General features: G+C 46.3%; 3 protein-coding genes across 4 annotated transcripts; all 3 read right to left on the minus strand.

Annotated features, from left to right (window-relative positions):
- Positions 1–59: 59 nt before the first annotated feature.
- On the minus strand, positions 60–6620 carry LOC114602263 (phospholipase A2 inhibitor and Ly6/PLAUR domain-containing protein-like). Of its 2 annotated transcripts, none has more exons than XM_077932587.1 (5): positions 6334–6620; positions 4443–4559; positions 4033–4185; positions 2201–2293; positions 60–630 (listed from the first exon to the last, which is right to left on the minus strand). In XM_077932587.1, the coding sequence occupies exons 1-5, from the start codon at positions 6386–6388 to the stop codon at positions 458–460; spliced, it is 591 nt and encodes a 196-aa protein (XP_077788713.1). In that variant the 5' UTR covers positions 6389–6620; the 3' UTR covers positions 60–457. The 2 variants fall into 2 exon arrangements, with proteins under 2 accessions (XP_077788713.1, XP_028596089.2); XM_028740256.2 differs by having other exon boundaries at positions 2156–2293; positions 6334–6611.
- Positions 6621–10414: 3794 nt separating this feature from the next.
- On the minus strand, positions 10415–17587 carry LOC114602262 (phospholipase A2 inhibitor gamma subunit B-like). The gene is made up of 5 exons (XM_077932501.1): positions 17539–17587; positions 15471–15593; positions 14456–14605; positions 12960–13100; positions 10415–10744 (listed from the first exon to the last, which is right to left on the minus strand). The coding sequence occupies exons 1-5, from the start codon at positions 17585–17587 to the stop codon at positions 10587–10589; spliced, it is 621 nt and encodes a 206-aa protein (XP_077788627.1). The 3' UTR covers positions 10415–10586.
- Positions 17588–19289: 1702 nt separating this feature from the next.
- LOC114602261 (phospholipase A2 inhibitor gamma subunit B-like) lies at positions 19290–24814 on the minus strand. The gene is made up of 5 exons (XM_028740254.2): positions 23957–24814; positions 22746–22865; positions 22284–22433; positions 19814–19954; positions 19290–19621 (listed from the first exon to the last, which is right to left on the minus strand). The coding sequence occupies exons 1-5, from the start codon at positions 24003–24005 to the stop codon at positions 19476–19478; spliced, it is 606 nt and encodes a 201-aa protein (XP_028596087.2). The 5' UTR covers positions 24006–24814; the 3' UTR covers positions 19290–19475.
- Between the last annotated feature and the right edge of the window lie 1144 nt (positions 24815–25958).

A 25958-nucleotide genomic window follows, 5' to 3' on the forward strand; every position in this document is an offset into this window, starting at 1 on the left:
TGGATGTCTGACTAATCTAGCTGAGGACTGCTCAGTTCAGAAAAAGGTACAAGAAACCATTCAGCAACTTTATTTTTATTTTGTACAGTGGTACCTTGGGTTACATACGCTCCAGGTTACAGACTCTGCCAACCCAGATATAGTACCTTGGGTTAAGAACTTTGTTTCAGGATGAGAACAGAAATCGTGCTCCAGCGGCATGGCAGCAGCAGGAGGCCCCATTAGCTAAAGTGGTGCTTCAGGTTAAGAACAGTTTCAGGTTAAGAATGGACCTCCGGAACGAGTTAAGTACTTAACCTGAGGTACCACTGTATTGGTGGAAAATCCAGAACATTCTGCATCGCTCCATCTGCATTGAAAGAAGCTTCCTGCCCCACACATTGCCTGGCTATGACTCATTCGATGTAATAATTTAGTCTGGCTAAAGAGCCAAAAGGAAGGCTTATGTGTGTGTGTTTCAGTTCCGTGAAAGCTCTGTGAAGTCCGAGTCATCAATTTCATTAGCCTGGTTGCAATCTGCCTTCGTCAGCGTTTCAAGGAACAACCCCGGTATTCCAGAAATGCCCAGCTTATCAGTGCAGATATGTTGTGTCCCGCAGCCTCGTCTGACAAAGGTCTCATTCTTGCTACCTGAGGGGATGGGAGAAAACAATCAAACCAAGACATGCCCGGGATCTGTGAGCCATTCCTTCGGTCCTCTCCACTCCCTCCAGGCAACCACCTTGACTGATGATTTCTTGAGGGAAGTGCTGTAGCTCAGAGGTACAGCACCTGCTTTGTGTGCAGATAGTCCCAGGTTCAATTCTCAGTGGCATCTCAGATAGGTCAGGGAAATAATATGGCCATAATCCCTGGGAAGCTGCTTCCAGTCAGGGTAGATTGGTGTTCTTCAACCTTGGAATCCCAGCTGTTGTTGGGTTACAACTCCCATCAGCCAGTTTAGCCAATGATCATGGATAAGGACATAGAAAGCTGCCTTATACCAAGTCATAGAATCATAGAATTGGAAGGGACCCTGAGGATCATCTAGTCCAACCCCCCTGCAATGCAGGAATATGCAGCTGTCCCATATGGGAATTGAACCTGCAACCTTGGTGTTATCAGCACCTGACCAAATGAGCTATCCAGATAGCTGGTCAATCCCAGCATTGTTTACACCAACTAGCAGCCATTCTTTGGAGTTTCAGGAAGGGAGTCTCTCGCAGTCCTACCTGGAGATCGGGGATTGAACCTGAAACTGTCTGCATGCAAGGCAGATGCTCTACTATTGAGCTCTAGTGAAGTAATACAGTGACTACCCCAGGCATCTCCAGGGTGGAGATGGGGAACAAGTGCTGTCTGAAAACCTGGAGATCTGCTGCCAGTCAAGTGTAGATGGTATTGGACCAATAATATATGGAAGCTTCCTATGTTCAGCCTTGATTCCATGCAGCCCTGGCTCAGCCTTCAAAACCACACCCAGGATGGTCAGGGCCAGCCCACCCATGAGGCAGGCTGAGGCAACTGCCTCTGGTGTTAGAACCCCAAGAGACGGTGCCACGTGGGTGACCAGAAAAGCAGCAGTGGCTTCTAGCAAGATCTTGTGAGCTCTGTGAGCTCTTGCTGGAACCGGCCTAGTATACCTGAAGGAGCGTCTCCCCCCCTCCCGACATTGCTCAGCCCGGACACTGAGGTCCAGCTCCGAGGGCCTTCTGGCGGTTCCCTCCCTGCAGGAAGTGAGGTTCCAGGGAACCAGGCACAGGGCCTTCTCGGTAGTGGCGCCTGCCCTGTGGAACGCCCTCCCACCAGATGTCAAGGAAATAAACCACTATCTGACTTTTAGAAGATATCTGAAGGCAACCCTGTTTAAGGAAGTTTTTAATGTTTGATGTTTTATTGTGTTTTTAATATTCTGTTGGGAGCTGCCCAGAGTGGCTGGGGAAACCCAGCCAGATGGGCGGGGTATAAATAAATTGTTGTTGTTGCTGTTGTTGTTGTTGTTGTTGTTGTCACTACTTCTCAGCTGCTGCTGTACAACCCATGAAGGGGGGCTCCAGTGGGGTGGGGCATTGGGACAGGGAGAGGAAAGCACCTTCGTGTTTCACCTGAATTGGTGAAATGTGATGCATCACCCCTGAGGATCGTATTTTTAAAAATCTAAAGTTGGCAACTCTACCAGCTGCAGCGTAGCCAGAGAGGTAGATGCAGTAGACTTCCCGACCGTGGCAGAAAACCTTGTCACCGATCGTGCAGGTGGAACCTCTCAAGTTGCGTGGAGGGCACCATCTTTGGTTGGGTTCACTTAGCAAAGGCACTGGGAAGAAATGAAAGAGGCTGGTAGCTACATTCAAAATCTTATTCTACTAACACTTCTGGAATGCTTGCCCACTCCCTTTTTTGATAAAGGGAGCTGCTTGTACCACATTGCTTCATCAGGCCTAGCAACAATCGCTAGCAGTGCAGATTTGGGGATTCACCCTGGAATGAATCAGAGTCTCTGGAGCATTCCAGGTGAGCATCAAAGAAAGCCAAGTGAGAGTGAGGGCAGGGGGGAAATGGGAAGTGAGTCTTCCTGCCTTCAGTGTGGATTGGCTTCAGGTTGACACCGTCAGAGCAGTGGCGTAGCGTGGGTTGTCAGCACCCGGGGCAAGGCAAGTAATTTGCGCCCCCTAACCCATGGATTTGCGCCCCCTAACCCGTGGATTTGCGCCCCCTAACCTGTGGATTTGCCCTAACCCCAGATGTTGCGGCCGGTGCGGCCGGCCCCCCCTGCACCCCCCACGCTACGCCACTGCGTCAGAGCAAGAATTCTGGAAATCTGGAAGACATTGCATTCAGCAGCAGCAGCTGAATGCTGCAAAGGTGGTGCTGAAACGCCACGGAATCAGAGACCTGAAAGGGAATTTTCAAGGTATATAGTCCAATCTCAGGAAATCCAGTCTCTCCAACAGATGACTGTCTACAAATATGGCAGTGAACTTGGGGAGGACTTGTTGGCATTGTTCAAGGTCTAGTGCATAGATGGTTAGCCCGTGGCTCTCTAGAGGTTGCCCCTACTACAACGCCTATCAGCGGCAGTCAGCACAACCAATGGAATGACAGAGGTTGTAATGCTGTCACACTGGGGTTCCTGTGCCTATTGCTCATCCTACTCAGAGCAGACCCATCGAGATGAATGGGCACGATCAGCTTAAGTCCTTTCATTTCAAAGGATCTCCTGAGCAGAGGTTGGCTGTATACAACCTAAGGTTGCAGAAGCCTTTGGCAGGGGTGGAGAGCAAGATTCAAACGTCCTTTCCGTTGGATTGCCACTTCGCAAGGAAGTGGTAACAACAGGGAGGGAAGCATCCATGCAACCAGCACCGCTATGTAGTATTCCTTCATGTATCATCAGAGCCATGTGGGTTGTAGCTTAGTAGTAGAGCAGCAGCCTTGCAGGAAGAAGATCCTAGGTTCAGTTCCCAATGGCATTTCCACGGGAATGTCTTTTGCTTGAAATGCTGTTGCCAGGCAATGTGGGTGATACCGAGCTAGGTGGACCAATTGGTTTGACTCAGTATAAGGCAGCTTCTTCTGCTCCGATGATGGGGTAGTGGTTAGTGTGCTGGACTAGGACCTGGGAGGCCTGGGTTTGAATCCCCACTCAGCTATGCAGCTCACTAGGTAATCTTGGGCCGGACACAGACTCTCAGTGTGACCTACCTCACAGGGTTGTTGTAGGGTTGTTGAGATCCTTGGAGGAAAGGTGGAAGTGGTGAATGAGAGCAGAAACTGATATAAAATTGTACATCAGAAGCTGTCCTATACTGAGTCGAGCCATTGACACCATTTGGCAGCAGCTCCCTGGGATTTCAGACATGGAGAGGCCGGGGACTGAACCTGTGACCTTCTGCATGCATAGCAGATGCTGAATGCCCAGATGACACCCATTCCCCAATGAAGACATGTTGTTGGAGCCAAGGCTCCAGGATTCTGCCACACAGGAATCTGGTTGATAAACCTGGTTGGCGGGGAAGTAAATGAGCTAGCAAGGCAATGAAATGAAATTCATACACCTCAAAGCTCCTTTGTTGCAGTGATCCTGGCAGCAGCACTCTGAGTTGCCCCGAATGCGTTCCTCTGGCGTGGTGGTGACGGTGAAGGGCCCCGGAGGGCAATACTCAAGCTTGGTGCATCCTTTGTAAGTGGCCACTTTCCTCGTTTTGCCTGGTTACATGAGAAGAAGGCGAGAACCAGCTATTCCAGGGGTCCAAACTGCAGGAGCTCTTGTTGATTTGTGCCTTTGGGGACCCTGCAAACCCTAGTGCTGGCAATGGCTGGGTAATTTCATGATTACCTCGCAATGTGCCCTGTGAGGTAAGCTAAACTGAGAAAAGGAAAAGAGGAACAGCTAAAGGCGGAGTCCTCTGCGGCAAAAAATATGGTAACATTCCACCCGAGCCCACAAAACATGAGCCACTTACCCACTCGGGTCTCTACTGTGAGGGTGAGGCAGGCACTCTGAGGCTCTTTGCAGGTCTGCAGAGGCCCAGAGCAGGACCGGGTGGCACTTTCACAACGTTCACATTGAAGGCAGATTCCTGGGGGAGAGGGAGAGAGAAAGGAGATCAGTGTCTCACATAGGGGCCCCTTAATCGTTTTCCCAGATCAGGGGTCACCAACAGGCATAGATCACACAAGTCCTTCAGATATAGGTCACCTTCAATGAGAGGACTGCCCTCTGGAAGCATTTCAAATAGAGGACTCCCCACTGCAATGTAGAACATATGACCATCTTGTTTCAGCCCCTATCTGGACAAGGTGGTGGGTGTCCCGATGTCTCTTAAAATGTTGGGGTGGCCACCGGGAGAATCGCGACCAGAAAGAAGAGGAACACCAAGAAGACTGGAAGAAATTTAAAGACTATTTGAATAAATATTGTAATATTAAAGATATGTACCGTATTTTTCGCCCTATAGGACACACTTTCCCCCCTCCAAAAATGAAGGGGAAATCTGGGTGCGTCCTATGGGGCGAATGCAGGCTTTTGCTGAAGCTAGGAGAGCGAGAGGGGTCGGTGCGCACCGACCCCTCTCTCCAGGCTTCAGGAAGACATCCGCAGCCTAGGCAGCCCTGCGGGAGTTCCCGCAGGGCTGTCTAGGCTGCAGATAGCTGCCTGCTTCCCGGAGTGCCAGCCGCGCTGAAAGCAGTGCGCCCGCCGTTTCGGGAACACATCCGCAGCCTAGGCTCCCACGCTGCGGATAGCAGCCTGCCGCCCTGCGTGAGGAGCGCCCTGAAGCAGAGCGCCCCTCGTGCCGGGCAGACATCTGCAGCGTGTTGGAGTCCTGCGGGAGTTCCCGCAGGGCTCCCTACGCTGCGGATAGCAGAGGGCCCCTGCGCCAGGCAGACATCGGCCAGCCCCACAAGCTCGGGGGACAGCGGGGAGGCGCAGCGCCGCCATCCCGCTGTTCCTCGACCTGGTTTGGTTTCCCCGACCTGGTTTGGGCGGGAGGGAATAAAGGAAAAAAATTTTCCTTTATTTCCCCCCCCCAAAAAAAAATAGGTGCGTCCTATGGGACGGAGCGTCCTATGGGACGAAAAATACGGTAACCACTTGAAAGAATTAATTAGGCCTAGGACTAAATTAGGATTAAATAAATAAATAAAATGTATGATAAGAAAAGTTAGGAAATATGATTATGACTGTGATATGGTTTTATGAAATAATGATATTGGAAACTGCTATATATAATTACTAAGAAATTCAGATGGAAGAGATTAGAGGAAGTCAAGTAATATGTTTATGAAGATGGATTTTAATTAATTAATTAATTAAGTTTTAGTTTATGTGGTGATTTGATGTATTTTATGTTTCATATTCTTTTTTCCTTTTCCTTTTCTTTTTTCCCCCTTTTATTATTGTTTACTCTCTCTTTTGTTATGTTTTTGTATGAAAAATAATAAATATTATTGTGAAAAGGAAAAAAAGTGTTGGGGCACCACAAAGGGTGTCTGCCTGTTTGCAAAGGAAATGGCTGTTAATGGGAGGCCCATAGAGCTAGAAGTTGGTGCCTAAGTGGGCAGGTGGGCAGGGCAAAAGAGATAGATTGTCTACAAGAGGCACATATATTGTACTTTGTGGTGATCAATTGGGCAGAATGCTGCCTGCATCCTTTCTCTTATATTTCTACATCTAATTGGGTCAGAGACTTGATCTTTTTTCCGCTTTCATTTTCATGACAGCTGAACACTTAGGGTTGGATCTGGAATATCCCTGATGTGGGTGAGCCTCCCTGTGGTTAAGACCCTGGAAAAGAGTCAAGAAAAGCTCTTACACGAGAAGGTCGCCCGTGGCTTTCAAAACGGCCAACTCACCTGTAGCTAGCAAGGTTGTCAGCAGCCAGACAGAAATCTCCAAGGAAATCTTCATTGTGCTGAGAAATTCAAAGGACCAAGTCTGAAGTCTGTGTGTGTGTGTGTGTGTGTGTGTGTGTGTGTGTGTGTGTGTGTGTTGAAGACACCTCTCAATCCAGAATGATTTACAGCTCTGTGGGTTGAAAATGCCACAGAAAGAGCACAGTGCATGTATGTGTTTGTGTGTGGTCACAATAATAGTTCCTGGATGGAACGAGTTCCTGAAACATCAATCACTTGTGCGCCTGTCTTGGATTAGCAGCCATGACGACATCTCCCTTTGAGAAACTTAAAGAGGCAGGTTTTAAGGTAGAGGAGGGAGGCTGTCACATATGCCCTGCGTCCAGAAAACCCCAGGTTTATTCCCGGGCTTCTACGAGGAGGGTTGGGAAAGGCCCACATCTAAAACCAAAGAGAGCCATGCCCACCCCTTGTAGACAATACTTCAGCCAAGATTGCTCAAGGAATTTGATTTCTGTGGGTTCCAAAATGAACAGACCCGATCCACACCTGTTGATTTAATGTGCAGATGGGAATGTAACTGTTGTTCGGCTATTGCACTTCTACTGATTTTGTGATATTGTGCTTGGCTCAAAAGAAAAAAGAAAAGTGCCATATTTTAGGGTCAAGTGTTTAGAAATGCAGACATTGATACAACGTGTGTGTGTGTGTGTGTGTGTGTGTGTGTGTGTGTGAGAGAGAGAGAGAGAGAGAGAGAGAGAGAGAGAGAGAGAGAGATGTAGAAACTACTTGGACTACTGCAATGCACTCTACATGGGGCTACCTTTGAAGGTGACCCAGAAACTACAAGTAATCCAGAACGCGGCAGCTAGACTGGTGACTGAGAGCGGCCGCCGAGACCATATAACACCGGTCTTGAAAGACCTACATTGGCTCCCAGTACGTTTCTGAGCACAATTCAAAGTGTTGGTGCTGACCTTTAAAGCCCTAAACAGCCTCAGTCCAGTATATCTGAAGGAGCGTCTCCACCCCCATCGTTCTACCTGGACACTGAGGTCCAGCACCGAGGGCCTTCTGGCGGTTCCCTCACTGCGAGAAGCCAAGTTACAGGGAACCAGGCAGAGGGCCTTCTCGGTAGTGGCGCCCTCCCCGTGAAACGCCCTCCTACCAGATGTCAAAGAGAACAACTACCAGACGTTTAGAAGACATCTGAAGGCAGCCCTGTTTAGGGAAGCTTTTAATGTTTTTAATATTTTTTTTGGAAGCCGCCCAGAGTGGCTGGGGAAGCCCAGCCAGATGGGCAGGGTATATATAATAAATTATTATTATTATTATAGAAATGGAACCAAACAGACTTATGAATGTGCACACCTGAAACTGACACAGAGTAGAAAAAGATTAACCCATCCATCTCTAAATGAGCTGGGTGTACCAATGGTCTGACTCTGTTAAAGCAGATGAGTGGTGTGTGTGTGTGTGTGTGTGTGTGTGTGTGTGTGTGTGTGTGTGTAGGAGGGATACATTATTAGATGGGTGTGTCTCTCGATTTCAGTTTCTCATATTTCCAATCTTCAATTCAGTTCTCTGCATTTCGACATCAGTTTGTGGGGGAGAGATTTTAAAGGTCCTCATAAAAATTCACCAGTATGTTAGTGGGCACCTACACAGACTTTGCAAAGCAGTTTCCCCCTAATGCCATGCATTTATGTATGTTATTCTCACTAATATAATGCATTTGCATGCACACTCTAGATGCATCTTTGAACATGCAAATTGGCTGGAGAACCGCATTGCAAAATTCAAAGAGGTGCAGATTGTGAAGGAAAGCTGTGATTCAGTTCACGTTGCGGTTTCAGAAAGTGCAAAGTCAGTAGGTTCGCCTTTAAATGTGGACCGGATCCAATTTCTCCTCCCGCTCACACCCCTCAATCCCTGCCACATGTTGGAAAGAGTTCTCAGTCCAGATCAATTCAGCTCATTAGGGAGCATTTGAGGAACTTCTAGTTCCTGTGTTCATCCGGCTCCAGGGACATCAATTACTACCAGGTGAAGCATTTCCCTTGTTGCAAGCTTAGCAGCCATGACGACACCTCCTGAGAAGTTAATGTTTGCCTCAAGGTTCTAAAACTGAAGCCAAAGGTAAGAGATGCAAGTCAGAAGGTTATTTCCAAAACACACACACACCTGGGATTGTTGGAGATGGCAGGTGGAACGTATTTATTCTTGCAACTTCAGTGGCTGTGAGATTGGGAGTAAATTTCCGTAGATGCAGCTTCAACTGCCATAATCCTACCAACCTGGACATTGGATGCATCAGACGTCAGGAATATTTAATTAATTTTTTCCTGGTTACAAGGCTAGCTCTTCTATCTGGTTTCTTACAGTTCCTTTCACACTGTGGCACCTGTCATGCTCTGGAATGGCGGCTTTTTCACCAATCTACCAGCACATCACACCAAATTGCCTTCGCACTGGTGGGTTTAGCGGGACAAAACAACAAATACTGATACTCCTATACCTTTACACACACACACACGCTTCTGTTTTCCCAGGAAAACAGCTATTTGCCACCCTGAATTTCAGCGCTTGACTCCTGCGAATTTCTGAGTCATGGTAATGAGTGCTAAAAAAAATTGCTATATTCCATTAGTTTCCTGGAAGTGGTTTCACACCATGTGAAAGCTCAAATATAATGTGGATATTAGCAGGGAAGCGTCAGGGACATGAAGCAAACTGCTGTGTGAAAGCAATCACTGTCACCTACGCTTGGATCTGGTCCAGGATGTGGAAGAGAGAGTGCTCCCCAGAAGCAGCTGATGTTTATCAAGGGCAAGACAGCCAGATCCTATATAACTGCTTTATGGGAACTGGAACTTGAAGAACTTGTGCTTGAGCTTGCTTTTCCCTCCCTCCTCCCTCCCATTCCCTTTTTCCTCACGTGTTGTGTCTTTTTAGATTGTCATCTTGAGGGCAGGGAGCATTTTAATACCAAATTTTGGCAAGCTGCCCTGAGAGCCTTTTTGGTTTAAGGCCTGGGTGTCAATGCCATAAAGAACCAATAGTGACAGAGAACATTCCACCCACTCTGATCAACCTATGGAACTTATGGCCACTGGATATTGTGAGGGCCAAGAGCAATAAATGACCTTGAGAATTTGAAAGGGGAAAAAAGTTGGTGCATTATTCTAATTTCACAACTTCTTCTAACTTGACTTATGTTCCAGTGTGCCTAGACTGAAGCTGTGTCTATGTATACTTTCTCAAGGCATTTCAGAAAAATGCCTGGGAGAAGAAAATCCTGCCACCAGTTAAAACCTAAGGAAACAAAGGCCTTTTTGTTGCTATGGGTAAGCATAAAGGTAAAGGCAAAGTTTACCTTCCCACCGCAGTGGTACCTATTTATTTACTTGCACTGGTACGCTTTCAAATTGCTAGGTTGGCAGGAGCTAGGACAGAGCAACGAGAGCTCGCCCCGTTGCAGGGATTCGAACCCCCAACCTTCCGGTCAGCAAGCACAAGAAGCTCAGTGGTTTAGACCACAGCACCACCTACGTGGGTAAGTATGTGTGTGCAATGGAACCTACTAACCCATGAAACTCGATGCCACTGAATGGTGGTAGCCTTTTGCAATCACTTTCTTTCAAAAGAGCCATAAAAATACAGGTGGTGTTAAAGATTAAAGTTCACTATGCACATGGTCCAGATCAGGGATTCTGCTTAGAGCATCTCTAACAGATAATGCTGCTTTGGATGGTACCTGTAATGACATCCAAACACACCATCAACTGAGCAGACAAATAACCTGGTTCAGATGTAATAATCCCCAACCCAGAAACTGTGGTTTATTGAAGCAAAATGTAGCCATGATCCTGAGTGCTCCTTTCTCCCATCCTCCTCTTGCTTAACCATCTTAAGAAAAGACATCCTGGTTTGTTAAACCACAGTTTCCTCATGATGACTCAACTGGGAAACTGTGATTGAACAGCTCACTAAACAGGATGAAAATGGGACATTTAATGAAAATGATCCAGTAGCATGCAGGAAAACTTAAAGAAGCAAATCTCCTTCACCCTTAACATGATTTTATTCCGTTTGATTCCGACAAACAAAATAATAGAATAGCAAATTATTCCACCTTACAAATCAATGACAATTTCCTGGTAAGAATGGTATTTGGCTGCTTGAGAAATGCCTCGGCAGATCTTTAGTTTAGCCAGAGTCTCTTCATGAGATGTTTTTTCCTGAGGGACTTGCTACTTGCCAATTTTGGTGAGTATTTTGGGAGCTGCAGTGCACTGGGGATTTTTCAGAATTTCCATGTACATTCCAGGGATCCCAAAGTAACGTGGCTCATTCAGACAAGCACGTCTGGTTGCACAACCACGTTTTGCGTAAGTGTAGATCTGGCCATCTGCAGGAAAGGAGGCGGGTGGAATTATACTGTGAACCACTCTGAGACCTCTGGGAATATAATATAATATATAATATAATAATATAATATAATATAATATAGCTCAGTAAGGAATTCGCCCATCCTCTCCTATGAGTCTTAAAAAAAATATTTATGCTTTTCAGGTTTATACATTTCACTAATTTTACAATCATTTTAACATTTCAAAACTTGACTTCCTTCCCCCTCCTTCTGAGGTTCCTTAAATTTATTTTAAATTTATTTTTAATATCTTCTGCATATCCTAATTACGGTAACTTAATTTGCTCGTTTATTTATACTCTTTTAAAACTCTCCTATGAGTCTTAGCCATCATACATTTGCAGCAAAAGTTGGTGCTTTTAAAAAATGACACAACTTTCTGTTGCTCTATTTCTTAAGACCAGGAGAATATAAGAGCCCAGCTGGATCAGACCCATGGCCTGTCTAGTCCAGCATCCTGTTCACACAGTGATTGTCCTGGCTCCCACCCTTTGATGAAAGACTTGGATTCTTGGTTTGAGAGATCCCAAAACTTGTATAAAAGAAGTCCGTACAGCACAGGTTCCAAGGTTCTCAATTCAAAGGTACAATGGCAGAGACTAGGACACATGCCCAGGCAAAGCATAGCTGTTGACCCGACACTGGACATGCCCCTTCCATTCCATTCTTTAAGGGATGGAGCGAGTCCATCAGTCTTATCCCAAGTGAGAAGCTTGGGCCTGCCAACAGGCACTCCTACTGGTGGGCAGGGAACTGCTGAGTCTGTTCACATCTATGCTGGTGGCAGTGTGTCCTGAGTGATGAGACTTGCATCCCACCATCTCCCTTCATCTCTGACTGTGCTGGCTCTCTGATTGGCCAGATAGCACCTCCGTTACTAAGGAAACCTCAGCCCTGGAGTGGGGCTGGAGCATCCTCACTAGGTTCCCCTTCCCCCTCCATGATGCCTAGTGGATGAGTGGAAAAGTCGGGTGGCTTTGGGGTGGGACCCTCCTTGGAGTCACTGCTTAGACTAGCTCCACCTCTGACCTTAACACCTGAGCTGGGTGGCTGTAGAGTGGGGCCCTCTTCTGAAACACTGCTTGATCTCTCTCCATCCTCCCAATCCAAGGTCCTCCTCTCCTTCCCCTTCTGACATCTCTTGCCGGTCATGCTCCTCCCTAGCCAATGTCACAAGGCTCATAAACATCACCAACCAGATGATTGTGGAACGCCAGCAAGCAGGGCCTGAGTGCAACAGCACTCTCTCCACTCTTGATTTCCAAAAACTGATGGTGGAGAGAGCAGCCATCTAATCACCTGATGCCTCACCTGTCTGCCAAAGTGACCCGCAAATGGTTTGCCACTTTGGGATCTGGCCATCTGGCTAGATCCAGTTCTCAACCCCTGCCACAGAAATGCATCAAAAATTAAGGTATTTGTGCAACCGCGGCTGCCAAGATGTTATTTGCCCAGAGGTGGAAAGAGGATACTGTCCCAACAAAGGAAGAATGACAAGTAAAGTTAATGGACTATGCAGAAAAGGCCAAACTTATGGGAAGATTAAGGAATCGAGAAGAAAGAATTTTCAACAAAGAATGGGGGAGATATGTGGGTTATTTTAAAAAAATGTAAAAAAAATTAAATACATTAGCAGGACTCATTTAAAATCTAGCAGTTAAAAGGTGACTTTGGAGGAAATACGAGTAATCAACAAAAGGAGTTAAGGAGGAGGTGCAATTTTGTAAATGTTTGTATAGGGAACCTTAGAAGGGGAGGCGGGAAGTCTAAATAATGATGTATGTGATAGTATTTGATGATGATTATTGTTAATTTGAAAAAAAGGGGGGGTTAAAAAAAGGAAGATTTAAATTTCTGTTTTCTTAAGCACCTTCAGAAGGTTACTGTCACAACTTCCAAACATTGAAATTTAGAGTCAGATCTTATTTGTATCCTCCAAAGACCTCCACTTTATTCTCACAACAACCCTATGATGTAAGCTAGATTGAAAGAATTGTGACCTGCTCAACGCTTTCTGGTCAAGCAAGGACCTGAACACATGTCTCCAGAGTCTACATCCAGCGCTCTAACCATGACATCATACTGATGCTCACCTTGTCCCCCAAAGTTTGCTTCACACCATCCACACCCCTTGAATGAGCCCTAGCTTTCTTCTACATAAGATGATGTTGCACTACAAACTCTTAGGCCTTACCCTGCTCCACAGCAAAATCATAGTAGACACAGTTGTCTTCCCAGCCATTGCAGCTTATTATCTCGGTGGGTATGCAGCTTGGGTCCTTTGAGAAGCACCCAGGACATTTCAGTCCATTTGGTCTGGTCTGCAGCCGGCGCACTGGGAGCAAGCAGAGAGAATGTGTGGAGAACAGGTTTTCCTATCTCCCAACAAACCAGTTTCAGGTATCCCAATGGAAAGGAATCACACACTAGGTTGGTGCACCAGAACTGGCCAAATTCCAAATCCCCAGTAACTTTGGGTAAGGGGTCATAGCTCAATGGCAGAACACCTGCACCTCCATATAGGGCTGGGGAAGAACCTTGCCTGAAGCCTGCTATTGGCCAAGCTTGGAGTCCAGCAATATCCAGAGGGCCACAAGTCGCCCATCCCTGGTGCAGATGATACTAAATGGACCACTTATCTGACTCAGAATAAGAAGAACAGGCCAGGTTCTACACAGACTCCCATATCACTCTGTACCTTCTTCCAGGCAAACAGAAAACGTGATTAGAGGTGCAGGACAGTGCCTTCCTTGGAGGTTTTAAAGCAGAGGTTGGATGGCCATCTGTCATGGATGCTTTTGCTGAGATTCATAAATTGCAGGGGGTTAGACAAGATGACCCTCATTATCCCTTCCAACTCTATGATTTTATGACACATTCCATCCAGGCAAAAACACTTGGGGCGGGGTGAAGCAGGGCCAATGAGGAGTGTGGCTTGGGGAGAGTGGATGTGGCCTGGGGTGAGTTCTAGGGGCCAGACAGAGAGGAGTTGAAGTCCATATTTGACCCTGAGGTTCTCCACCCCTATCCTGCTGCTGTACCTGTGGAAAGATTGGTTCACTGCTCTTAACAACAACAACAACAACAACAACTTATTTATACCCTGCCCACCTGGGTGGGTTTCCCCAGCCACTCTGGGTTGCTCCCAACAGAATATTAAAAACACAATAAAACATCAAACATTAAAAACTACTCTAAACAGGGCTGCTTTCAGGTGTCTCCTAAAAGTCAGATAGTTGTTTATTTCCTTGACGTCTGATGGGAGGGCATTCCACAGGGTGGGTGCCACTACCAAGAAGGCCCTCTGGTGGTTCTCACAGGGAGGGAACCACCAGAAGGCCCTCGGAGCTGGACCTCAGTGTCCGGGCTGAACGATGGGGGTGGAGACGCACCTTCAGATGTTCTCCATGCCAACATATCCCCAGGTATCATCATTGTCCATCACTCAGAGCCATCTTAGGAACACAGGAAGCTGTCTGATGCTGAGTCAAACCATTGGTCCATCCACCTCAGTACTGGCTACACCGAGCAGCTCTCCCTAGTTTCAGAGAGGGGTCTTGCCCAGCCCTATCTAGAGATGCTGGGGGTTGAACCTGAGATCTTCTGCAGGCCAGGCAGATGCTCTTGAGCTGTGTCTACACATCAGTGCAGAGGATTAGGAGAGTCAAAAAGCTGGGAAGAGATGCTTACTTGTCACTGCTCCACTGTTGCAGAGATCCTTGCGGCAGCACTTGGCAGCTCTCCGTTCGCGCTGGTTTGGAAAAGTGAAGCTCATGGGGGATGAAGGGCAGTACATGAGCTTGGTGCAGCCTTTGTAGGTGGCCAAGGACACGTCATGCCCTGCAGTTTTCACAGAGGAAAGCCAGCAACATGCATTGGTTTTGACTTTATCGTTGCACTATATATTCTACTTTAAAAAATACAAACTCCAAAGCAGGTAACTAAAGAATGGAAATGATAGAGATATTGGGGGTAGGGGAATCTGTGAATTTTGCATTCTCTTAGTGTGTCATTTGTTCAGCCTAAGTTCAGTTCTCCACATTTACACATTTGAGAGAGAGAGAGAGCAAACATTCCTGCGAATATTCAACATTTTTGTGTGAATTTCTCCGAATGCACCTCTCTTTGTATGCAATTGTGACTAATGCATGCACATTTTTGCAAAACTGTTTCCCCAATATAATGCATTCTGTATGACCCTTTCACAAACACATGCATTTAAAGCACACTTTGCCACACCATATGCATTTCTGTAAAAATACTTGGCTAGAGAACTGCAGTGCAAAATTCAGAGTTTGAAGGATGGCTACGTTCCAGTTCATGTATTGGTTCAGAAAGGAGGGATTTGGCTGTAAATGCAAAATGAATCAAATTTCTACCCCCCACCCTTACATCACTGCTTAGCCCTCATCCTACCGAAAGTTCACACACACACACGCACACACACACACACACACACATAACACAGCATTTCCCTGCTTGGGGAAAACACGGCTCCCTAGGAAGCAAATCCCGGGAAATGATCTGAAAGCATACAAAGCCACTTCCCTGCTGAAGCTAAGCAAGTCTGGAGCTGGGTGGCTCCAAGTTGGGGGACTGCATCAAAAGCACACATGTACCCCACCTTGGGCAGTATAACAGAAGAAAAAACCCAATATCAATGCAAAAGAAATGAATGAATGAATAAATGAATGCATTCACCCACCAGTTGTGGTCTCTATGGTAAGGGTGAGGCAGGCAGTATGGGATTGTTCACACAGAACTGGCATCCCAGTGCAGGAGTCCGTGTTGCTGCTGCAGTGCTCACAATGCAAGCAAAGACCTGGAAGGAATCACAGAATCATATCAATCAATCAAATCTTCATTACGGTCATAGATCAGCATAAGCAGGGTGGGGGACAATCATTTAAAATCTGTAGAACATTTTGGAAAGCTAAAATTATTGAAGCAGCTAAAATTATTAAATAAGAATCTAAAAGAAGGGTTAGGAGCATTAGACAGATGTGGAAGAGCATAAGAGGTTAGTATATAAAAGGCTATGGGTAAACAGAACCATAGAATTGTAGAGCTGGAAGGGACCCCAGGGTCCAGGGATCATCTAGTCCAATCTCCTGCAATGCAGGAATCTTTTGCCCAACAAAGAGGCACTGGAGTGAGTCGTGGGTGTGGTGGGGAAGCAATTCAGGCATATTTATTGCTAGGGGAATCAAACGAGCCCAGGCTTCAAATGCTTCTCTGCTGCAGACCACCCTTCCTCAAATTCCTTTGCTTCTTCTTCTTTTTCATTTCTTCTCCTGTTGCTTCCAGCATCACCCACTCTTTACGAAAAAGCAGCATGGTGAAAAGTGGGGTGGGGGACTCATTAATGCAGTGGGCAAGCAAAAGGGAAATGTGGCTGACAGTCGCACGTTTCCATCACTTTTACAGTTGATTTCAGTTACAGATAGGTAGCCGTGTTGGTCTGCCATAGTCAAAACAAAAAAAATTTCCTTCCAGTAGCACCTTAAAGACCAACTAAGTTAGTTCTTGGTATGAGCTTTCGTGTGCATGCACACTTCTTCAGATACACAGGAAAGCTCATACCATCGTGCATGCACACGAAAGCTCATACCAAGAACTAACTTAGTTGGTCTTTAAGGTGCTACTGGAAGGAAATTTTTTTTGTTTTGACTATGGCAGACCAACACGGCTACCTATCTGTAACTGGAACTATGGAAGGCACCACATTGAGCCGCATGAAATGGAAGTCCATCAACCTCACCAGTGTATCTGAAGAAGTGTGCATGCACACAAAAGCTCATACCAAGAACTAACTTAGTTGGTCTTTAAGGTGCTACTGGAAGGAAAAAATTTTTTTGTTTTGACAGTTGATTTCAATTATTTTAAAACGTTTAAATTGTTCTTAACTGCTTCGTTGATCATTTTAATTTTTAATATTACTACAGTCAAGCACTGCATCCATTTTGGTAAACAAATATTGCAGGAGATAGGTGGAATTGGGCAAATCTGGTGTTAATTTTCGCAGTAGCAAGTGACAATAATCCATTGGCAAACTGGCATGCATGTTATCGTCCCATCAGGCATCAACCGAATGCATCTTAAAATGAAAATAAAATCGCATGTTTTGTTTTGGATGCGTTTGCTGTCCTGGGCTCCTTCTGGAGGAAGGGAGGGATATAAATTACAACAACACCAACAACCCACTGGAAGGACCCTGAGTGAGAGGCAGGGAAGGGAAGATCTCCTGAGAGGCTGGGAGAAGAAAGGAAAGCTCCCAGGTGAGAGCTGGGAAGGTCCACCACTTTCTGTGTGAGCCAAGAGTGTAGAGCAGGAGTCAGCTACCTTTTTCAGCCGTGGGCCAGTCCACTGTCCCTCAGACCATGTGGTGGGCCAGACTATGGGGGGGGGGACGAATTCCTATGTGCCACAAATAACCCAGAGACATATTTTAAATAAAAGCACACATTCTACTCATGTAAAAATACGCTGGTTCCTGGACCGTCCATGGGCCGGATTTAGAAGGTGATTGGGCCGGATCCAGCCCCTGAGCCTTAGTTTGCCTACCCATGGTGTAGAGCTACCTTTCAGAGAGGACTCTGTGCTTTGTTTTTGTTCTCTCTCTAATTTAGATAGTTTTTTTCTTACTCTCACTTTTTTCTGATTCTGAAATGAGTGGGCATGTCTAGCTCAGCTCCCTTCATTTCAACGGGTCTACTTTAAGTAGAACTTAATTAGACGCATCCCACAGCCATCACAATTCTATGTGCCCTTACCTGCGGCAAACAGGATGGAGAAGAAGTAGGAGATCAGAGGTGTCTGCATGGTCTCGGGACCCCGCAAAGGAGGGAGAGGAATTGTGGAGCTGAGATGGCAGTTGCATGAGGGGTGACTAGCTTAGCCTGGCTGATGGGGATTTATAGCTCCAGGGTTGGACAGGGTTGGAAGGTGGGGTATGCAAGGAGAATGGGCTGTGTGGAACAGTTCCTGCTCCATCAGACTCCATAGAAGATAAATCACCAGGTGAAACCAGCACCTGTTCTGGGCTTGGTGGCCATAACGACATGCAAAGGCAAATGAATGGTCACTTCTCAGGCTTCTGGGACTGGGGCCAATGGGCTGGTTTCCAAATGATGTTTGCTCCAGTCATTCACTGCACCCATGGGGTGAAAGCGTTGGACACTCTGATGCTATCTACATGCCAAGTAGGTGATCTACCACTGAGCTAGCTTTATTAATTCCCCCAGAACTTTAAAGACCCATCATTTTAATTACATTTAAATCTGTGTCTTCATTGCTTTATGGCTGAATCATGTGCTTTCATGCTTTGCTGATTCTCTGAGCTGCCCAGGGAACTTATTAACATGTTCATGGCAAATGACATAACTAATCGAATGTCCTTTATTCTGGCTGGCTGTACCAGTTACTAGCCTAACACTGACTTAGAATCATAGAATCATAGAATCATAGAATCATAGAATCATAGAGCTGGAATAGACCACAAGGGCCATCGAGTCCAACCCCCTGCCAAGCAGGAAACACCATCAGAGCACTCCTGACATATGGTTGTCAAGCCTCTGCTTAAAGACCTCCAAAGAAGGAGACTCTACCACACTCCTTGGCAGCAAATTCCACTGTCGAACAGCTCTTACTGTCAGGAAGTTCTTCCTAATGTTTAGGTGGAATCTTCTTTCTTGTAGTTTGGATCCATTGCTCCGTGTCCGCTTCTCTGGAGCAGCAGAAAACAACCTTTCTCCCTCCTCTATATGACATCCTTTTATATATTTGAACATGGCTATCATATCACCCCTTAACCTCCTCTTCTCCAGGCTAAACATGCCCAGCTCCCTTAGCTGTTCCTCATAAGGCATCGTTTCCAGGCCTTTGACCATTTTGGTTGCCCTCCTCTGGACACGTTCCAGTTTGTCAGTGTCCTTTATACCAAGAGTGTGACTTATCTCCCTGCTGTCTCTTGCTCGCATAAGACTGGATGATTGAAAGGGGATACATACCATTTTGCAAAGCACAATAATTTTTGAAAGCCAGGAAGAGTATCAATAAGCATGAATAAACTTAGGACAGGAGTAAGGAACCCTTTGGGGGTCTTGTGGTCCCCTGTGAGCATCCCCTCCGGATGGGTAATGACTTCAACCTTACTTTCCACAGGGACTGGCTGCACTACATAGCTTCCCTTGGGGTACTTGGTCACACAGCCAATCCAACCACATCTGCACCTGCCACACACCTGACATCACGTATAACATCAGGTGTGGAGCAGATGGGTGTGGTTTGAAAAACATGGCCTTGCGAATGAAACTGCTGCTCGTGGCAGTTCAGATCTGGGCCGAAGATTCCTCATGCCTGACTTACAGAATGGCAATGTGGAAATGATGAGCATTTCTGGCTTGCACAGGAGTGCCTGTTGCAGTGAGTTCCGAAACACAGGCTACTGTTAACCATGAAAAGGGAGCATTCAGTGATTTAGAGCCATCCCAGGAGCCTCAAAGAACCAGAAACATCTTCACTCTTGACATGATTTTATTCACTGGCAAGGAAAAATATTCAAAGTATAAAATTGCATAGGATTAGTGGAAATGGAAATTGCCTGTTAATAATGATGCCTGGATTTGTTTCTTTTTAATCTCTCCTTATCTTCCAGGAAGCTGAAGAGATGTTTCAACACATATTTATGTTCTGAGGGCCTAGCAACTTGCTAGTGCATGTATTTGACAGCTGGAGTGCACATGGCGTTCTTCCATATTTCTACATACAATCCAGGTATCCCGAGAGTACGTGGCCCGCTCACACAGGCGTGTTTGGTCCCACAGCCACGTTTGGCATAGGTGTATATCTCATCACCTGCAGGAATTGAGAAGAATGTTGATTTGGTTTAAGCTGAGCAATTGACATGGAAATGGGCACTAAAATTCCACTTGGTTCTGCTAGATTTCCCGAAGTGAAATCGTGTGAAAGATTGCATAAAACGTGAAAGTTATCAGGTAATCAAACGTCAGGAAAATGGAAGAAAGAGCTGTCTGAATGAGGCCTTACCCTGTTGTACGGACACATCATAGTAGACACATTTGCGCTCCCAGCCGTGGCAGTTTAATGTCTCCGTGGGGCGGCACCTTGGATTCTGCGAGAAGCATCCAGGACACTGTAAGCCATTTGGCCTGGCCCCTAGCCGTGGCACTGAGAGCAAGCACAGAAACAGGGAAGAAACACCTCATCTCAGATCCATTTTCAGATTTTAGATAAAGATAGTTAACCATCCTCCAGTCATTCCCCTTTGGGCTTCTGTCACAATCCTCAAACATTTCACCAAAGGAGCAACCACCCAACTTTGTGGCCCCTTCATAGGGAATTCTGTGAGCCCTCGGGCACCCAGGGCCCCAGGGCCCTGGCATCTATGATGCCACACCAATCTCCCAGTGGTGCAAGATTCCAGTGCTCTCACCCAGGGTTCATGTTTCCTTTGGAATAATGGGCAGCAGAGACAGTGGCGCCTTTATGGTATATGGGTTGTTGTTGTTGTTGTTTTGCACATATATACAACCTGAGCCTATGATGGAGGGATTCATAGCACTAACATGCCAAGAGGGTCTTGCTTCTCCCATTGCCACAGCCTTGGATTGAAGCAGAAACCAGGCATGGCTCTGTCTCTCTGGCTTCCCAGCCTGCAACTTTGCTTCCAGCTTCTAGCTCTCACACAACTCTGCCCTCTGCTATTTGTCTTTCTAACTACCAACAAGTCAAGGGAGGGGGACCCAACTATTTATTGTCCAGCACAGAACCACCTTCCCTAAGCAGCCCATACTTAGAAGGCCATGACCTCAAGCCAGAAGCTAGGCAGGTTGTTCCAGGAATTGAATCTGTGCTGGATCCAGGAATTAGAAGGGGGCTCAGGCATACAATCTGCCCTCCCCGCCTCCACTCAACACTAGAGTATGGAGGAAGAGTGTAGCCATTGTGGCTAGTAGCCACAGATAGCCTTATTCTCCATGAATTTGTCTATATCCTCTTTTAAAACTGGAGGCCATCACTGCCTACCATAGGATTGAGTCCCACAGTTTAACTATGTGCTTACATGAAGAAATGCTTCCTTGTATCTGTCCTCAACCTGCCAATGTTCAGCTTCAATGTGTCATAGCTGTGAGGAGGAGGAGGAGTTTGGATTTGATATCCCGCTTTATCACTACCCAAAGGAGTCTCAAAGCGGCTAACATTCTCCTTTCCCTTCCTCCCCCACAACAAACACTCTGTGAGGTGAGTGGGGCTGAGAGACTTCAGAGAAGTGTGACTAGCCCAAGGTCACCCAGCAGCTGCATGTGGAGGAGCGGAGATGCAAACCCGGTTCACCAGATTACGAGTCACCACTCTTAACCACTACACCACACTGGCTCTCTGTGAGCATATTCACACATTCACACACACCAAAAGAAGGCAAGTGGGATCACTCCTGCTAGCTGTACGCTTGCGAAACATGGACCACTTATAAATACCATCTTCCAAAGCAACTACTCTATTCCCAACTTAAGAATGGTCACCGTAAAAAAAAAAAAAGGGAATTATAGGGACAGAACTACTGAAACTGTACAGAAACTTATTCATGTATGCTACTACAGCAGCAAGAATGTTACTTGCTCCAAAATGGAAAGAATAAGAATTCCCAGCAAAAGAAGAATGGATACAAAAACTTATGGAATATGCACAAATGACAAAACTTACCTAGGAAAAAAGAAATCAAGATAACAAACTTTTTAGAAAAGAATGGAAATGGTTTATTGAATATTTACAAACAAATTTGTATTCATCCAGCTTAACACCCAAAAGCCTGGGGAGAAGGTAGAGTTGCAATCCTGTTCCCACTGTGCACAATCAGCCCCGCCCACCCCCCAGGTTTTGAAGGTGAGAACATGATGGTTCCCATGTGTCCAGAATTTCCCAGTCATAGCTGGCAAGTGGCTGTCAGAAACTGTCCAGGCAGAAATCGGCTAAACGTCCAGGGAAATCTGGCCGTATGCTAACCCAGCGATTCCCCCTTAAAAATAGCTCATTCAGAGCTTAACAGTTTTGAAAGAAAAAAAAGAGGGGGAAAGCTCACCAACGTTTCTGTCGAGAAATATGGCAAACCTAATGGCTGTACTCTAGGGACATATTCAAACTATACACAAGCACATTGCTTCCCCCAAAGAATCCTGGGAACCATCCTTAACCCATCATGGAGCTACCATCCCTGGCACTCTTAGCAAACTACAGTTCCCTAGATTCTTTGAGGTGGGGAGACATGTGCTTTAAATGTGACCTAGTTCATACTAGATGTTCTCAGAGGTCATTACTGCCATTGCAATGAAACGTGTTACAAATCATGGGTGCTGGTTGAGATTGATTCACAATTCTCCATGGCAATGTTTCCCAGGAGCAACCGGTGCCCCTTGGAGCAATGCTGGGGTGCAGTTTGGTAATGCGATTCACCCCATCGAAGAGGAAGAGCTTAGAAAAGTCCTGCCAAGGTGCTTACGTGTCACTGATCCAGCATTGCAGAGATCTTTGTGGCAACACTTGGCAGCTCTCCGTTTGCGCTGGTTCGGGAAAGTGAAGCCCATGGGCGTCGGAGGGCAGAACTTTTTCTTGGTGCAGCCTTTGAACGTGGAGAACCATCGGTCATTTCCTGGGGTTTTTCATGGAGGAAAGGCAAAAAGGAAATCAACAGCAACGTCAATCTGAGTACATTAATTTTTGTTTACTTACTCATTTATTTTTGACATGCATATCCTAGAATAGAATCATAGAGTTGGAAGAGACCACAAGGGCCATCGAGTCCAACCCCCTGCCAAGCAGGAAACACCATCAGAGCACTCCATCAGAGCATCAGAGATCCTGATTTGCTTTTTAAATGCAAGCACACACACAGAGAGAGGCACTACCCATTTTTGCCTGTGGCCATGCCCAGACCTTGGCAAAGGGCCAAACAATCACCCACCAACGATGTTCTCCGAGGTGAAGATAAGGCAGGCATCTTCAGATAGCGGGCAGGTATAGGGCGTCCCAATGCACGAGTCACTGTTGCTGCTGCTGCAGCGTTCACAGTTCAAGCAAACTCCTGGAAGGGAAACGGCAGAATTAAATAAAGGGCTGAGTTCCAGTCAGGTGGTAGCAAGTGAGCTTTATTCAGGGCTGGCCCAAGACATTTTGTATACCCCCCCCCCCCCAATATTTCTCCAATGAAAATAGGGATGTCCTAAGGAAAGCGAGACATTCCAGGATCAAATCAGAAACTTTGGGTGGCTTCTGTAAATCTGAGTTTGTCCCTAAAAAACAGGGACAATTGGAGGATCTGGTTTTGGCACCCTGGGTAAACCACAAAATGGCATAACAAACCACAAAATGGAGGAGGAGAATTCCCTGGATGCCAAGATCCAGCCAAGTGCTGTTTGGTGAGCGAACCCCAGTAGAGCTATAAAATCACAAAATTTGTAGCAAACTAAAGCATGGAAATAAAGGTTTTTAGATCCTTAAGATGTGTCCTTCAAAGGTCCTTCCAAAGTTCACCTCTTCCCCTAGCATAGAAAAAGACCATAGATTTGGTCTTACAAACCCTCCAAAGGTTATATTCATGGTGCTTTTCCATACAGCATTAAGAAAACGTTGCACAGGTAGTAAAACCTGCCTTAGTTACAGTGGTGAAAGTTCCTAAATTATTGGTATACAAACACAACAATGGCTTGTAAGAGCCATGTGGCCTGAACTGTAGCAACCAGCTCAAAACCTCTTCACTAATTGAACTTCTCTGGTAGATTGAAGTAAACAAAGGCCTTTGATTGCCTTCCTCCCAAGGTGAGAGGGAGTGGCCTAACTAAGCCTTGCAGACCAGTTTACTCTATGACATTAACCCCTTCATGCATTAATTAGACATAAGCATGTTGCTTATATGAGGCTGGTTACCCCACAGTTTGTACTACAACTCCCATCTGTTGGGAGCTATTGGCAAAGGCAGGAGTAAATAATATCAAATTAGATAGGCAAATAATCTAACATGGTGTAAGGCAGCAAGAGTAGCCAGATACTGTTGAACTTCAACTCCCATCATCCTTCATCAATGGGCTGGGGCTCATGGGAGCTGGAATCCAACAGTGCCTGGAATGCATTACACTGGCTGCCCCTGGCCTAAGGAGTTAAGTCCTACTGACCTACCTGTAACAGGCAGGAGAATGAAGAGGTAGACGATCAGAGACGTCTGCATGGCCTTGGGAACACATGCAAAAGAGAAAGGGAAACTCGAGCTCAGATGGCAGCTACATCAGGGATCTCTATTCCAGTCTAGCTGTGGGGGGATTTGGTTCGTGGTCCAACTGGGCTCCAAAGATAAATGGGGGAGAGTGACCAGCAACAAATATGTGCTTGCAGGCCATGGACATGTGGAACTTTCCTTGCGCTTGGTCGGAAAACTGTAGCGAGCATAGAACGTGACAGCACAACAGCTGATAGGAGCGAGACCCTATCATCATATTACACATCTACCCAAAAGTGCTCTCTGATTGTCAATATGTTATGGGGCCAAATTAAAGGTGTTACTCTTAAGGTGTGTTTGTTTTCCTGAATATAATGCTAGTGCTTCTGTCCTGTTTCCTAACATTCATTTCATACTGCAATACCTGTTGTGTTGCGGAACTGTGGCTTGTTGACCAGTATTCCGGACCAGGGGTGCCAACTTGAATAAAATATTGTGTGGGCCCCGCCCCACATAATCAATCACATGACTCAATGCACACATACCATTTGAATGGGAATGCCCTTCAACTTGGGGGGGGGCAGACTCTCAAATGTTTTATTGTAGGGGGCCCTAGGAGTTGGCTCCTATGTCCTGGACATGCTAAATTTCTTTCGCAGCAATGGGCATGACACAGCAACAAACATCATTGGACGTTGTTTTTGCTTACCCACCCATTCCACACATGTATGCTTCTGCTCCCCCATGAGACCCCCATGGAAATAGCAGGAAAGGACTGTATGCTGATCTAACCACCCCAAATTTCATGATTTTACTCCCATGAATTTCCAGATTGAGCTGCAAACTGATATTTTTTCCGGAATCAAATAACATGGAAATGAGTTCCAAATATGTACTATATTCCATTAAAGGTAAAGGTAAAGGTACCCCTGCCCGTACGGGCCAGTCTTGCCAGACTCTAGGGTTGTGCGCTCATCTCACTCTATAGGCCGGGAGCCAGCGCTGTCCGGAGACACTTCCGGGTCACGTGGCCAGCGTGACAAGCTGCATCTGGCGAGCCAGCGCAGCACACGGAACGCCGTTTACCTTCCCGCTGGTAAGCGGTCCCTATTTATCTACTTGCACCCGAAGGTGCTTTCGAACTGCTAGGTTGGCAGGCGCTGGGACCGAACGACGGGAGCGCACCCCGCCGCAGGGATTTGAACCGCCAACCTTTCGATTGGCAAGTCCTAGGCGCTGAGGCTTTAACCCACAGTGCCACCTGCGTCCCTTAGTTTCCATTAGTTTTCTGCAAATGGCTTTTATGTCATGTGACTTGCCAGGTATAATGGGGAAATCAACAGTTAGGGAAACGTTGGGGAAATGGAATAAACAGCTGTATGACCACAGCCTTCATATGTATATAAAGCCCTTAACAGCTTGGGACCGAGTTACTTGCAGGATCGCATTACCCCATAGGTGCCCACTCAGCCTCTTCAACTCGTAGAAGCTTCAGTGACATGCTCAGTAGGCAGAAGAGCAAGAATCATTGCTGCAGCTTCTTAGAGTTTTCAGGTGCATAAACCCAGCAACTGTGGAGGCTTAGAACACCTATTGTCTGACATGATTATGAGATCAGCAGTTTGCTCTTCCAGCTTCTGCTTATCATTCCACAGCAGAGCTGGCCATCCAAGTCTTGCTGAAATGCAATCACCCCAGCCAGCTTTAAACAGTAAGGAATTGTGGGAGGTGTAATTCAGCAAAATCAAGCGGGGGCAGCATAGGGTCTCCATCCCTGTCCATAGTTACTGAGCTGGTATTTCTCTCCCTCTCTCCACTTGAATTTATTGCAGGGTTGGGAAACTTGATCAGGAGAATGGGCCAACTTTGATGGCAGGGTGTGTGTGCTGCCCAACAAAAAATCAGCTGATGTCCCCATGAGCTCAGGTGATCCATTTTTGCCCACATGGTATGAATTCAATCATG

Source organism: Podarcis muralis, chromosome 7, assembly GCF_964188315.1.
Source record: "Podarcis muralis chromosome 7, rPodMur119.hap1.1, whole genome shotgun sequence".
Lineage (NCBI taxonomy): Eukaryota > Metazoa > Chordata > Lepidosauria > Squamata > Lacertidae > Podarcis > Podarcis muralis.

Excerpts from the sequence above, each read along its gene's own strand:
- LOC114602263 (XM_028740256.2), bottom strand. The coding sequence starts at position 6,388 with ATGAAGATTTCCTTGGAGATTTCTGTCTGGCTGCTGACAACCTTGCTA. Across the intron at positions 4,186-4,442 it reads CACAGTAGAGACCCGAGTGG|GCAAAACGAGGAAAGTGGCC; the intron begins GTAAGTGGCTCA and ends TCATGTAACCAG. Across the intron at positions 2,294-4,032 it reads CAACAAAGGAGCTTTGAGGT|TGCCTTTGCTAAGTGAACCC; the intron begins GTATGAATTTCA and ends ATTTCTTCCCAG.
- LOC114602262 (XM_077932501.1), bottom strand. The coding sequence starts at position 17,587 with ATGCAGACACCTCTGATCTCCTACTTCTTCTCCATCCTGTTTGCCGCA. Across the intron at positions 15,594-17,538 it reads CTCCATCCTGTTTGCCGCAG|TTCCAGGTCTTTGCTTGCAT; the intron begins GTAAGGGCACAT and ends TTCTGTGATTCC. Across the intron at positions 13,101-14,455 it reads CAACAGTGGAGCAGTGACAA|TGCGCCGGCTGCAGACCAGA; the intron begins GTAAGCATCTCT and ends GCTTGCTCCCAG.
- LOC114602261 (XM_028740254.2), bottom strand. The coding sequence starts at position 24,005 with ATGCAGACGTCTCTGATCGTCTACCTCTTCATTCTCCTGCCTGTTACA. Across the intron at positions 22,434-22,745 it reads CACCTCGGAGAACATCGTTG|GAAATGACCGATGGTTCTCC; the intron begins GTGGGTGATTGT and ends GAAAAACCCCAG. Across the intron at positions 19,955-22,283 it reads CAATGCTGGATCAGTGACAC|TGCCACGGCTAGGGGCCAGG; the intron begins GTAAGCACCTTG and ends GCTTGCTCTCAG.